Genomic DNA, 13,888 nt, shown 5'->3' with positions numbered 1-13,888 from the left:
TTGGTTTCAATTTATGTGAATTTGTTTGATTGAGTATAGTGTTTAAGAAAAAATAAAGATTTTTAGAATTTGTGGATCTAAACAAGTTAGAAAGAGGTTCAGAGTATTTGTGTGATTATAAAAATTTCTCATTAAGAGTAGAATTTGAAGTTTAAACTAAATTATTTTCAAATTTAAAAATTGATCATTCTTTTTGGAACGGACCAAAAAAAAATAAGTTCACATAAATTAAAACGGAGGGGTACTGTATATTTAGGTAAAACAAATCTTATTATATATGCGCGCACACTATTAACCCCTTTTAACTCGTTTGTAAGTTTTTATATTTTGATATCCTTTTATAAATTCTGACTTCTACTGCATATCATGCCTGCCACGTGATACAACCTCTAAAACAATTGGAAACAAAGGGACCTCAAAATTCTTTTTCCCTTTTTAACCTCAGACCACATTTTGATCGATTTCTGTATACCACCATACCACCCACCACCATCATCCTCAATTATAGTCGCCTTCATTATCAACTATCACCATCCATCATTCCCACCACCATCATTCTCAACCACAACCAACACTCATCCACCTCAACTACCACAACTAGCCACCCGTTCACCATCAACAACCATAGCTTGCACTGCCCATCATTATAAACTACTATCACCCACCGCCACCTTCCTCAATCATAACTACCATCACCACCCGCCATTATTAACTATCACCAACCACCACCATCATCCTCAATAATAATTGCCACAACTACCAATCACCACTAGCTAATACCCTGAACTACCATCATCAACCAAAATTATCACCAACCACCGCCTATAGTCGGCATTTACAAGCACCACCATTAGCCATCACCACCAACAACTACTATATTTTTTTAAAAAAACTATATGTTTTATTGATAAAATATTAGATTAATTAGTATTTTATTTGAATTTTATGTTTATAAATTTTCAAATAAAGATAAATTTTGTACATTCAGACGTTAAAAATCAAACAGTCTTAATCATATAGTATTCAAATCTTCATACACATCTTAATATTCAGATGTGTATTCAGATTCAAATATCTTAATCTTAATACACATCTTGATATTCAGATGTGTATTCAGATTCAGACGCTTTAATCTTAAAAAAAACAAATGAGGCCTAAGTCTCAGGTAATTAGGTTTGGGTAAATTGGGCGGGCTTCAAATGGGTATTGGACTATTGGGCTTCAACCTTCAGATGGGTAATAAGTTTTGGACTCTCAAAAGAACCCATATGTTCAAACCTATTTTTCTCAACTAATGCCCAAAATTTCGATTTTTCGATTTAACCGAAAATCGAAATATCAAAATCGTAAACCGCACCAAAAAATCAAAATTTAATAATTTAAAAACCATGCACCGACCGAATAATCGATTAAACCGAAACCGAAAAATCGAAATTCACAATTCAGCCGATTTTTTAAATTCGACCGGTATTATGCTCACCCTTAAGACTGATCTCCTTCTCGTAACACTGAAAAGTACATATAACCATTTATCTTTGCTATAGACTATAGTCTAACACTGCTCGTGAACTAGATGACTGGAATTTAAGGCTTGAGATAAAAAATACCTTTATTTAGAGTTTTATAGATTTTGACCCTCAATTCAAAAATTCAAATTGGTGCTTTTTTATAATATAATCTTGTGAATCTCAAATGTAATCTCACAATTATTAGATCTTTATCTCCAATATTTATTTTTGGAAATACCATAATTAGGATTTCTGTAATTCAAGAACTCATTTCTTGGTTTGAAAAATATGTCATCTTGATAGTCATAAATGTCTGTTAGGATCGGGAACCCGGGTAGTGCGAAATTTAGCCAAACAACGGTATAATGACAATAACAAAGACAATGAAAGTTGATAATAACGGCAATTAAAGAAGATAAAAAAGACACAAATTTAATGTGGTTCGGTCAAGGTGACCTACGTCCACAAGCGGAGAGAAGCAATTTTACTATACCAACAAGAGTACAAAAGAGAGTACAAAATTAGAGTAAATACTCTAATTAATCCCAAATACCCCAAGAGAATAACCTCACAAGATCACTCCAAAGAAAGGGTTCACACAAGTATTTTCCAACACTCACTCTCTTACAAAATACTCTATAATAAAATAAAGGAGGAGAAAGAAAGACAAGAGTGAAAAGCTCTTGAATTGGTGTGTTTGCAAATGAGGAGAAACTCCTCTATTTATAGCAAGAAATCCTTGGCCTAATAATGGATATTATGTCATGGAAAATGTCATAAAAATTTGGCCATATTACAAATCTCCACCTTGGCCTAATTTCGGCTTATATATAGTAAATTTGCTCCACCTTCTCCGCAAAAATCCCAATGGGCAAAATCATTCTTCATAAATGCCAATCAAGTTCAGGCAAAGCTTGAACTTGGATACTGGAAGAGGTTTTGTGAACATGTCAGCAGGATTGTCTCTAGTGTTGATCTTCTGAACAGAGACTTTTCTTTCAGCAATGGTTTCTCGGATGAAATGATACTTTATATCAATGTGCTTCGTCCTCTCATGATACATTTGATCTTTAGTCAAGTGAATGGCACTTTGACTATCACAGAAAATGGTAATACCACCTTGGTGTAAACTGAGTTCCGCAAATAGACCCTTCAACCATAAAGCTTCTTTGATCGCCTCGGTCACTGCCATATATTCTGCTTCGGTGGTAGATAAAGCTACTACATGTTGTAATGTAGCTTTCCAACTAATAGCGCAACCACCGATGCAAAATACATAGCTTGTCAGTGATCTTCTTTTGTCAGAATCACCTGTATAATCTGAGTCTACAAAACCAACCAAAGTGTTAGTATTTCTCCCAAACTCCAAACATGTATTTGAAGTACCTCGCAAGTATCTGAGAATCCATTTCACAGCATGCCAATGTGCTTTACCAGGGCAAGCCATATACCGGCTTACCACGCTCACTGCTTGTGAAATGTCTTGACTGTACAAACTATTGCATACATAATACTGCCGACTGCGCTGGAATAAGGAACCTGTGCCATGTACCTCTCTTCTTCTTCTGCCTGCGGGAACACTGAGCAGCTGATAACTTAAAATGAGCAGCAAGAGGGGTACTAACTGGTTTAGCATCTTTCATGCCAAACCTTTTCAAGACTTTCTCCAAGTACTTCTTATGGGTCAGAAATAGCCTGTTGACTTTTCGATCTCTTTTGATCTCCATGCCAAGGATTTTCTTAGCTGCTCCCAAATCTTTCATATCAAATTCACTTTTCAGCTGACTTTTCAAATTGTGAATTTCTGTTAAATCCTTAGCAGCAATGAGCATGTCATCAACATATAATAATAGGTACACAAATGAACCATCATTTAACTTCCGGAAGTAAACACAACTATCATACATGCTCCTCGAATAACCATGACCCAACATAAAGGAATCAAACCTTTTATACCATTGCCTTGGAGACTGCTTTAATCCGTACAAGGATTTCTTCAACAAGCAAACATGATCTTCTTTTCCTTCAATTTCAAATCCTTCGGGTTGATGCATGTATATTTGTTCCTCAAGTTCGCCATGTAAGAAAGCTGTCTTAACATCAAGTTGTTCTAATTCCAAATCATACATGGCAACGAAGGCAAGCAAGACACGAATAGAGCTATGTTTAACAACAGGTGAGAAAATATCATTAAAATCAACTCCTTGTACCTGACTATAGCCCTTTGCAACTAATCGTGCCTTATACCTCGCATCTTCAACCCCTGGAATGCCATCCTTTTTCTTGAAGACCCATTTGCAACCAACAATTCTTTTTCCTGATGGCAGCTTCACAAGAGACCAAGTACCATTCTTGTGGAGAGACTCAATTTCTTCATTCATTGCAATCAGCCACTTGGCTGAGTCAGCACCAGAAACTGCTTCTGAATATTTTGATGATTCTCCAATTTCTTCAGTTTCCTGTGCAACTGAAAAAGCAAATACAACATAATCTCCAAACCTTAATGGTTGTTTACCTTCTCTTCTTGGTCTATATTTGGCTATAGAATACTCCTCTTCTTCTAGTTCAACTTCAGGAGTCTCAACTTCAGGAATTTCAGCTTCTGTCTCAACTTCAGGAGTTTCACTGTATTTTTCTCCAAAGTTGATGAGCTTGGCTCAGAAGGAATGCGAATCTCAATCTCCACCTGGTTCTGTGTACTCTTTCCTTTATCTGTATCACAAGAACTAGAAGACACTTTTCTAGAATGTAACATAGAGGATTCATCAAAGGTTACATCTCTGCTAATTATAAATTTTGGTGCCATGGGATCAGGATACCATAGTCGGTATCCTTTCACCCTAGATGCATACCCAAGGAAAATGCACTTTTTATCCCTTGGCTCTAATTTTTCATCATTTACATGCATGTATGCAGGGCAACCAAATATCTTTAAATCAGAATAATTAGCAGGAATACCTGACCACACTTCCTCTGGAGTCTTAAAGTTCAAAGGTGCAGAAAGAGCTCGGTTGACAATATAACAAGCTGTAGAGATAGCTTCTGCCCAAAAGGCGTTTGTCAACCCAACATTTGAAATCATGCAACGAGCCCTTTCCAAAAGAGTTCTATTCATCCTTTCTGCCACACCATTTTGCTGAGGTGTCATTCTCACAGTACGATGTCGAGCAATTCCTTCATTCTTGCAAAATTTGTTGAATTCATCATTACAAAATTCCAAGCCATTATCTGTTCTAAGCCGCTTAACCTGTTTTCCTGTTTGCTTCTCAATCAAAACTTTTCATTGTTTGAAATTTAAGAAAACATCACTTTTATTTTTCAGGAAATAAACCCAAACTTTCCTTGAATAATCATCAATGAAAGTTAACATATACCTGGCACCACCTTTTGATGGGATACGTGAAGGACCCCAAAGATCTGAATGAATATAATCCAAAGTACCTTTTGTTCTATGAATCGCTGGAGATTTGAAGCTGACTCTTTTCTGCTTCCCGAACACACAATGTTCACAGAACTCCATATTTTCGATACTTTGGCCACATAAGAGACCTCTTTTACTGAGGATGGAAAGACCTTTTTCACTCATATGCCCCAATCGCATATGCCACAATTTGGTAATGTCAGAATCTGATTTATCTGATATTGAAACTGCAACAGCACCTGTAACAGTAGATCCCAAAAGAGTATACAACGTACCAGATCTGCGTGCTTTCATGATCAAAAGAGCACCATGAGAAATTTTCAGAACTCCACCTTCACCTGTGTACTTGCACCTAAGAGATTCTAGAGTGCCCAAAGAGATGTGATTTTTCTTCAAGTCAGGAACATGTCTAATATCGGTGAGAGTTCTCACCACACCATCGTGCATTTTGATTTGGACTGTACCTTTTCCAATAACTTTGCAGGCAGCATTGTTGCCCATCAAGACAACTCCACCTCCAATAGATTCATATGTGGTAAATAAATCCTGACTGGGACACATATGATAAGAACAACCCGAATCTAAAATTCACTCATTGTTAGATTTGAAACTATTATTAGTTGCTAAAAAAATAGCTCCCTCAGTCTCATCAGCAACTACACTTGCTTCGACAGTGTCAGTATTTTTGTGCTCATTTTTCTTTTCTGTATGCCTTTCTTTGTTTTTCAATTTAAAACATTCAGAAATAATGTGACCTTTCTTATGACAATATTTGCACATGACATTTCTGTATCTGAATTTTGACCTTGATTTAGGTTTCTCACTACTTGAATCTTTCTTATTGGATCTACCTCTTATGAATAAGCCTTCTCCTTGGTTCCCACTAGTTTTTCCAGTAATATCTCTATCTATTTGTTCTTTTGATTTCAAAATAGATTTGATATCTTTATAAGAGATATTATCCTTTCCATAAAGCATAGTATCTCTTATATGTTTAAACGACTGGGGTAAGGAAACAAGCAATAACACAGCTTGATCCTCATCTTTGATTTCAGCATCTATGTTACTTAAATCCATAAGAAGAGAATCAAAAGTATCAAGATGAGTAAGTATAGAGGTATCTTCAGCCATACGAAAAGTGTAGAGTTTTTGCTTTAGGTAAAGCCTGTTTTCTACTGTTCTTTTCATATATAGGGTTTTAAGCTTTTTCCATATGCCTTTGGCTGAGCTTTCTGCTGCAACTTTACGCAAAACCTTATTTGAAAGATTTAAAATAATACCTGCTTTTGCCTTTTTGTCTATGACGCCAAACTCCTCGTCCGTTATTTTATCCGGCATCTTCTCCTTTCCTTGCAGTGCCAAATCTAAGCCATCCTGAATTAGGATAGCTTCCATCTTTAATTGCCACATTCCGAAGTTTGCACTTCGGTCAAATTTTTCAACATAAGACTTTGTTAGAGTCATTTTGGCTATTTAAACTAACCCGGTTAGATCTGGATCTGATACCAATTTGTTAGGATCGGGAACCCGGGTAGTGCGAAGTTTAGTCAAATAATGGTATAATGACAATAACAAAGACAATGAAAGTTGATAATAACTGCAATTAAAGAAGATAAAAAAGACACAAATTTAACGTGGTTCGGTCAAGGTGACCTACGTCCACAAGCGGAGAGAAACAATTTCACTATACCAACAAGAGTACAAAAGAGAGTACAAAATTAGAGTAAATACTCTAATTAATCCCAAATACCCCAAGAGAATAAACTCACAAGATTACTCCAAACAAAGGGTTCACACAAGTGTTTCCCAACACTCACTCTCTTACAAAATACTCTATAATGAAATAAATGAGGAGAAAGAAAGACAAGAGTGAAAAGCTCTTGAATTGATGTGTTTGCAAATGAGGAGAAATTCCTCTATTTATAGCAAGAAATCCTTGGCCTAATAATGGATATTATGTCATGACATTTGTCATGATCCACAAATTTGTTATAATGGATATTATGTCATGGCAAATGTCATGAACTACAAATTTGTTATAATGGATATTATGTCATGGCAAATGTCATGAAAATTTGGCCATATTACAATTGCTTTGTAGTTCTATTGTGAAGTATTGGGCGAAGTACTTAACACAATAAATAATATGTAAAACTTTATGTGAGCCTTATAAAGGGCCAATTAATTATTTTCTGTAGGTTAACTTAGTTACCAAGATTATGTTGGTCTGTTACCATTTTTATTGACTAATTTGATCTTTTTAACAGCAATGCAATTGAATTATAGCCAAGAAATCCTACAATAGATTTGATATGTTAATCGTTAGAGGAAGTAATTAATGTGAGGGTAGTTTTGTGATTCTATGCAAGTTGAAGTCTTTTTTCTAAGCACACCCCTCAGTGTAGGGGTAATTTGGGAAAAAAATGAAATTAGCGCAGGGACAAAGAGGTAACTCAGAGTTACATTTATTTTAATTTTTCCTCGACAGAGTCGCATTTATTCATCACTCAGGGTAAAGGATCAGACGGTCAACACTGCATTTCTGATCACATCAAGACCATTCATGTAATCTAATTAGATTACGTGGACTTCTATTCATTTTTTAATCATTTATAATCACTTTTGTTTAATCATTTCATTTATTTATCTTCACTCCTCTCATACCTCTTTCTTTCTCATTCTTATTTCAGTGATAAAACTATAAAAAAAGAATAGCTGGGTTTTCTCATTTTTCTTTTTCTTCTTCTACTAGGATCGTGAAACGTGAAGATCGGATCAAGAGCTTTCGGACTCCAGCCCTAAACCTCCTCTCTCATCCCAAGGTTCACTCCTCCTATCTTTTCAACACTTTCGTTATCCATTTTATTTCTCCTTATTTTCTTCTTTTTTGATTTTATACGGCTTATAGATTTCGATTTTTCTTATCACATCGAAGGTTCCAGCCTTCATTCTTTGTTCATTCGATTTTTTGGTCGCTTTGCAGATGAATTGAGTTGAGGAGAGAGAGAGAGAGAGAGAGAGAGAGAGAGAGAGAGAGAGAGAGAGAGAGAGAGAGAGAGAGAGAGAGAAGGGTTTCAAGTGATCTGAATAGGGTTTGCAACAAAAGAAGGTGAATGAGTTTTCTGATTTCACGTTTTATTGTACTTTTTTCTTTTATTCTTCTCCTTTGTTTTATCGTCTTGTTTTTACTCTTTTGAACTTGTCTTTTGATTTTTGATTGGGTTCCTTTTTATTTGTTTTATTCTGATCTTTTTTTATCTGGTTCGATAAGGAAGGATCTCAGAGAATCCATTAGTCTGTGATTTTGATATAAAAAGAAGTCCTTGATCTAGAAAGATCCGTAAGCAAAGGATTTCTTGCATTCCAAGTTTATCAAGTTATTAGAGAGAGAAAAGCGAGAGTGAGGTGAAGTTTTGTTTTCATTCAAGTCTCCTTCGCTACCTTGGCATCTTTTGTGATACACTACAAGTTTAGCCTGCTCTTAGTTATCTTCTTGTTTTTCACTTTTTCCTCTCTTTTGTTTTTGGCTTTTATTTTGTTTTGTTTCGTTTTTGGTTGTTTTTATATATTTTTATTGTTTTTCTTTGTTGGCAAAGGGCGTCGTTAAACTTTTTAATATGACTCCGGGGTTTCTCGGAAAAATCGGATCAAACACTTCGGATATGTTTCTATATCACACTACAGTTGCTATATTTACGCTTTCTGGCTTCCTTTAATTATAACAATGAAAATGAAAATGAAAATAATAAGAAAAGAAAAGGCTTTACTGTAGTATATGATTTTATTAACTTGCCATCTCCACTTCGATTTGCTAAGCCATTAATGGCTTACAGCTTCTCTAAAATCGGTAAATGAAACTTCGTTGAATGCCACATATCCTTTCTTTATTTTTTTCTGTCTATAATCATTTCTTGATTAATTTATGCTCTACTTGCATCGATTTAGTATATTTATGAGTGCGAACACCCATATATTCTCTTCCATTTATAATCAGTTTTAGTTCTTTAAAAACTTTTTATGTGTTTTCTGGGATTGATGTGTACACAATATTTAGGAACTGAAGGATGTCGTCGTCAAATTCTCCGTGCGCAGCGTGCAAATTCTTACGCCGAAAATGCACCCAAGAGTGTGTTTTTGCACCGTATTTTCCACCAGATCAGCCTCAGAAATTCGCCAATGTCCACAAAGTCTTCGGTGCCAGTAACGTGGCTAAATTACTCAACGAACTCAATGCTGCTCAAAGGGAAGATGCGGTGAATTCCCTTGCCTATGAGGCTGACTATCGCCTGCGCGACCCAGTATATGGTTGTGTTGGCCTTATTTCATTGCTTCAACATAAGCTTAGGCAAGTTCAAGATGATTTACTGAATGCGAAAAAGGAATTAGCTACCTACATTGGGCCATCAGCAATGCTACCAATTCTTCAACCTCAAGGGTTTCTCCAACCGCATCATATGAATAATCCATCTTCTAGTACTATGATGCCTTTGAATATGAACCCAATGTTAGGAATGCCAACTGGGGTCCCTCATGGTGGTCAGTTAATGATCCGTGACCCTCAGCAGCAGCAGCAGACAATTGAAGCTCAGCAGTTAGCAGCAGCAATGGCTGCAAGGGAACAACAGGAGATGCTTCGGAATTATGAGCTGCAACAGCAACAACAACAGCAGCAGCAGCATCCTTCTCAGCAACAAGATATTGTAAGGTTTAACAGTGGGTTTGACGAAACAGGCTCAGTGACTGCTACTGGATTTCACCAAATGAGTTCTTCACCCATATCAGCTTCGTTGGCTTTGGGCTCCTATGAGAATAATCCTTATAATCTGATTCAGCAGCCGCAACAGGAGCAAAATAATCCTCATCATCACCAGCAGATTCATCTTCAGCCACAGCTGTTGCTACAGCAACCACAGCAGCAGACACCGCAGCAACCAGAGACCCCGAGGCAGCAACAGAGAGCCAAAAGCGAAGAGGAGGGAAGGAGCGTCGGTCCTTCATGTTGATGTCTTCAGTACTGTGCTGACAAAGCTTTATTAAATACATTTTTGATCTTGGTAAGTCTCTCCTTTTCTTTCTCTAGTTCCCTTGCATTTTCCTACCTTATATATATGCTTAATAAGTCCTTTTGTGGATTGAGATTTCTAAACACATGGTTGGCTTGCATTTATGTATGAAAAGTTTTCATCCCTTCTTTGTCATTAATTGTTGGTTTCTTTTTTTAGTCAGTTAAAGCAAATATTAAATAAATGATTGTCATTTCATAGCCAAATAGTGAAATATCTTGAATAGCTTGACATATTATTGGTTAATTTATGTGTTCTGGACCAGTGCGAATTTGGTAGTCTGTAAAATAAAGCTGAAGTTGAAAATGCCCCCGGTAATGGGTAAGAGAGGGGTTGTTGTGAGTCGGCAGCCAAACAATAGATTATCCAACAATATATCCTGAAGAAAATATTGGATCCTGATATAATTATGAAATGCAAATGTAGCAGCATCCACATTAGACTGGACCATATTTGATACTTTTTCTTTATTTTCTGGAGTGGTTAGTGGTTCTACTCTTTTATTTTGGTAGTTTTTTTTTTTTTTTTTTTTGCTTTAGAAGTCATTCTATGAAGCTATAGTTGCAATTTTTGCTTTCACTGATACAATAAAAGGTGGGGGAAATGGAGAGCTAAATAAAACAAGTCAGTTCAAGCTTTCTTTACTAGGTCTTGCTTTTCTCTTTGGTTTTTAACATGTACACATAAATTTCTGCTAGGAGGAAAACTTCATATCTTATAGTCATTTGCCTAACAAATTCAAAGTTCATTTTTTTGTTGGGCAGCAAAGTTTGTTTAAGTTTTGTCTTTCTCCTTGTGAATTTTATACTTTTTGTTTTATTTGCATTGTGTTGTATGTTAGTTATTTGTTGCAACAATTCTTCGAGGATATAGTGACTAGCTATTACTAGTATTATAAACGGAAGCTGGGTAATAACCTTCTCTAACCTTTCTTTGTCTATGCCTTTTAACTGCAGCAAATTGATGCCATATACCAGCGTATAAAAAGAGAGACATGAGATAGAAGAAGGGAGATTATGATGTACAAAGAGACATGAGAGATAGTAGCAGAGAGAAATGAGTATTTTCAACTTGAACGTTAAAGTTTGTAGGTATCAGTTCTTTTTTAGACTTTATTTCCTACTCCAAAATTTCTATTCGTCAAGACCCTTTTTGAGTTTTGAAGAACACAGTTTATTCCTGGAAAGGTACATTTTATTAAATGTTGGAGTAGCATTAATTCCAAAAACAGTGTTGTCTTTCGTTTGAATATAGATGCTTCATGCTTGCTTTAATTAATTGTCTCGCTGTCATATAGTCATGTAGAGTAATACATACAGTTTATATGTGAAACTGTGTTCCTTAATAAGTGGTAATAAACTCAATTCTTTTCACTCGGAAAGACAAATAGTTATTGAAAAGGAAACTGTCAACTGTGTTAAGTTTCATAAACAATGCAGTCGACGTAGACGCTCAAACACATTTATCTTTCTTCTATATATATATAAGTGATCAACACAAAGAATGGTAGATTCATATGAGTACATCAGCGTTTAGTTGTTCAATTTATGAGATAGATTCAGATGCATCCTTGTATCTGAGATCGTTGACCATGACTTCTTTATATCTTTACTACTGAAATTTGAAATTTAATATTTGCTGTTATAGTTTTCAGAGCTTTCGTTGAATATAGAAGTAATATGGAATATTTTATCACAGTTGGGCTCATAGATTTCATGAAATGGCTTTGATGGCCATGTGCTATTTCACTTATATAATATATGGATCCTAGGGTAAATTAAACTAGTCACACAAGTGGGAACATTGAGAACTGAAAATCTAAAAAACTATATAATGATAGAATAATTTTTTGGTCACCTGCACGTGGCCCCTATTTCATATTTGGAAGAAGGTAAGAGGTAGCTGTCATGTAGTATTAGGTGATTTTGGGCTTATGGTTTGAGGGAAATTTTCAAAGTTATCCAGCCTCCAAAGTCCTTACCTAACCAATCAGGGTTTTACTCAACCCCTTTGGGAAGCATATCCCTTACCTGATTGTGGAATTGAGCAACTGTTGTTTTACATACTGCTTCCATTGAATGACATCTGATCTTGATTTTGATAAAACCTCAGTAGAAGACGTACGAGGGTCCACAAAAGAGGTGAATATATGGTTAAGTCGATGTTAACGAAGAACCTTACTAGGGTTTGACATGTTATGATTTTCTTGAAAGAGATGAATTATCTTCAAGAATACAAACATATGAGCATGGCAAACGCGAGCACAATGAGCGTAACCTTCGTGCTTAGTTATTATAGAGCGTAATGGCCGCGAGTAATAAGCAAAAAAAAAGATAAGATATTGAGCCTATTTGGATTAGCTGAATGTAAATAGTTGATAAGCTAATAAGTTTTTTTAAGTGTTGAAATTGATTTTTCAAATAAGTATTTACGCATTTGGATAGAAATATAAAATTGATTGATGTGTTTGGTAGAAAAGGGGTGCTGAACTGTTCTTTTGTTAGACCGACTAAAATACTCTTAAAAATTTTACGAAAGATTATAAATTAAAAGATTTTTTCATTAAAAAGAAGAAGATGAACAATGAATATTAAATAAAGAGAAAGTTAGAAAATTTGTTTGTGAAAAAATATTTTGTAAATCAGAAAATATTATTAAAGATAAACTGGTCAAACAAAAAGTATTGAATTACAAGTTGAAAGCCATAAGTTTTAGGTGACCAACTTATGATTTATTGTTGATTTTAGTTTATAAACACTTAGACTTACAAACACTTTGATTATATACCAAACACATATAAAATAAAAAGTACTTATAAGCCACTTTAATCAACTTATAATCTTAACCAACACCCTCATTGTCAAGTAATATTCAGGCCTCTAATATTGAGTAGCATGTTTGGCACTGCCGAAAAATTGGAATTGTTCAAAGGTTTGGTGCTTGGCATATTTGGCACCGCCGAAATATTTCCTCGTGTTGCTATTAAACATAGGTTCCAAGTTTGTACTTTTTCGGAATGTGACATCACTAAGAACAGCCTATCAGGAAATTGAATTTGATTTGTTATTCTTAGCATTAAAAATGATAGCTTGTCTTCTGTACAACAGTGATAGGTTATCCGTATAGCTTCTGTAGAAAAATTGCACGGTGAGGTCAGAAAAGGGGTATTTTTTGTTGTGAATAGTTTGGGAGAGTGGATGCCCCTGACATCCATTTCTTTTGCTATTTGATGTTAAGTACTCCCATTTCTCTTACTGTTTGATAGAATGAAATTTCACTTTTTTAAGTTTATAAATAGCCTTGTGGTCTAGTGGGTAAAGACACGCAGATGTAAAAAAAAGAAAAGAGTTCTCTCATCTCTTATATTACCTTTGTTCTTGTTACTTTATTTTACTATATTGCTTTTATTTTATAACACCGTATCAGTTCGCCCTTCGCTTATATCGGATTCATACTATTATCACTTTATCAACTGATATATTTCTTTTAAAAGTTTTTTTTGGTACTGCCGCTTTGTATCTGTATAGGTGGAATCTTTTCCTTTTGACTTACTTATAGTATGCTTTGTATTACGTTAGAGGAAAGATGAATGTTATATAATTCACAGATCTAATATGGTTTCTTGGTGCCTTAATTCTTTCAGTTTATGATATAAAAACATAACAGAAACTTGACATACATAGCTCCAAACTTATGTGTTCATTTATTGTACAAATGTATGCCATGCTTTCAATTTTATTACGTAATTCTCTACCCATGTATGCTTATATGCTTTTACATTATGACTCCATATTTTTGGCTTATCTAAAGAACTAGCATGATCATATACTATCTAATTCTTAATAACTGGTTGTTGATCGTGAATAAGTATTATTAATAAAGATTAAGGATATGAT

The 13,888-nt window shown here is 35.0% G+C and overlaps 1 protein-coding gene across 5 annotated transcripts; it reads left to right on the top strand.

Annotated features, from left to right (window-relative positions):
- The first annotated feature begins 7,591 nt into the window (after positions 1-7,591).
- LOC107803606 (LOB domain-containing protein 10-like) lies at positions 7,592-11,270 on the top strand. 5 transcript variants are annotated; one of them, XM_016627357.2, is made up of 3 exons: positions 7,592-7,751; positions 8,993-9,983; positions 10,949-11,270. In XM_016627357.2, exon 2 carries the CDS (start codon positions 8,994-8,996, stop codon positions 9,930-9,932), a length of 939 nt encoding a protein of 312 aa, XP_016482843.2. In that variant the 5' UTR covers positions 7,592-7,751; position 8,993; the 3' UTR covers positions 9,933-9,983; positions 10,949-11,270. The 5 variants fall into 5 exon arrangements, with proteins under 5 accessions (XP_016482843.2, XP_016482841.2, XP_016482842.2 ...); XM_016627355.2 differs by having other exon boundaries at positions 8,984-9,983; XM_016627356.2 differs by lacking the exon at positions 7,592-7,751 and adding an exon at positions 7,774-8,038 and having other exon boundaries at positions 8,984-9,983.
- The last annotated feature ends 2,618 nt before the right edge of the window (positions 11,271-13,888 follow it).

Source organism: Nicotiana tabacum, chromosome 17 (assembly GCF_000715075.1).
Source record: "Nicotiana tabacum cultivar K326 chromosome 17, ASM71507v2, whole genome shotgun sequence".
Classification (NCBI taxonomy): domain Eukaryota; kingdom Viridiplantae; phylum Streptophyta; class Magnoliopsida; order Solanales; family Solanaceae; genus Nicotiana; species Nicotiana tabacum.
The sequence above is the reverse complement of the archived record's forward strand: the minus strand, read 5'-3'. Positions and strand labels throughout refer to the sequence as shown.

Bases quoted from the DNA above. Each gene is read 5' to 3' on its own strand.
- LOC107803606 (XM_016627357.2), top strand. From the start codon at position 8,994: ATGTCGTCGTCAAATTCTCCGTGCGCAGCGTGCAAATTCTTACGCCGA.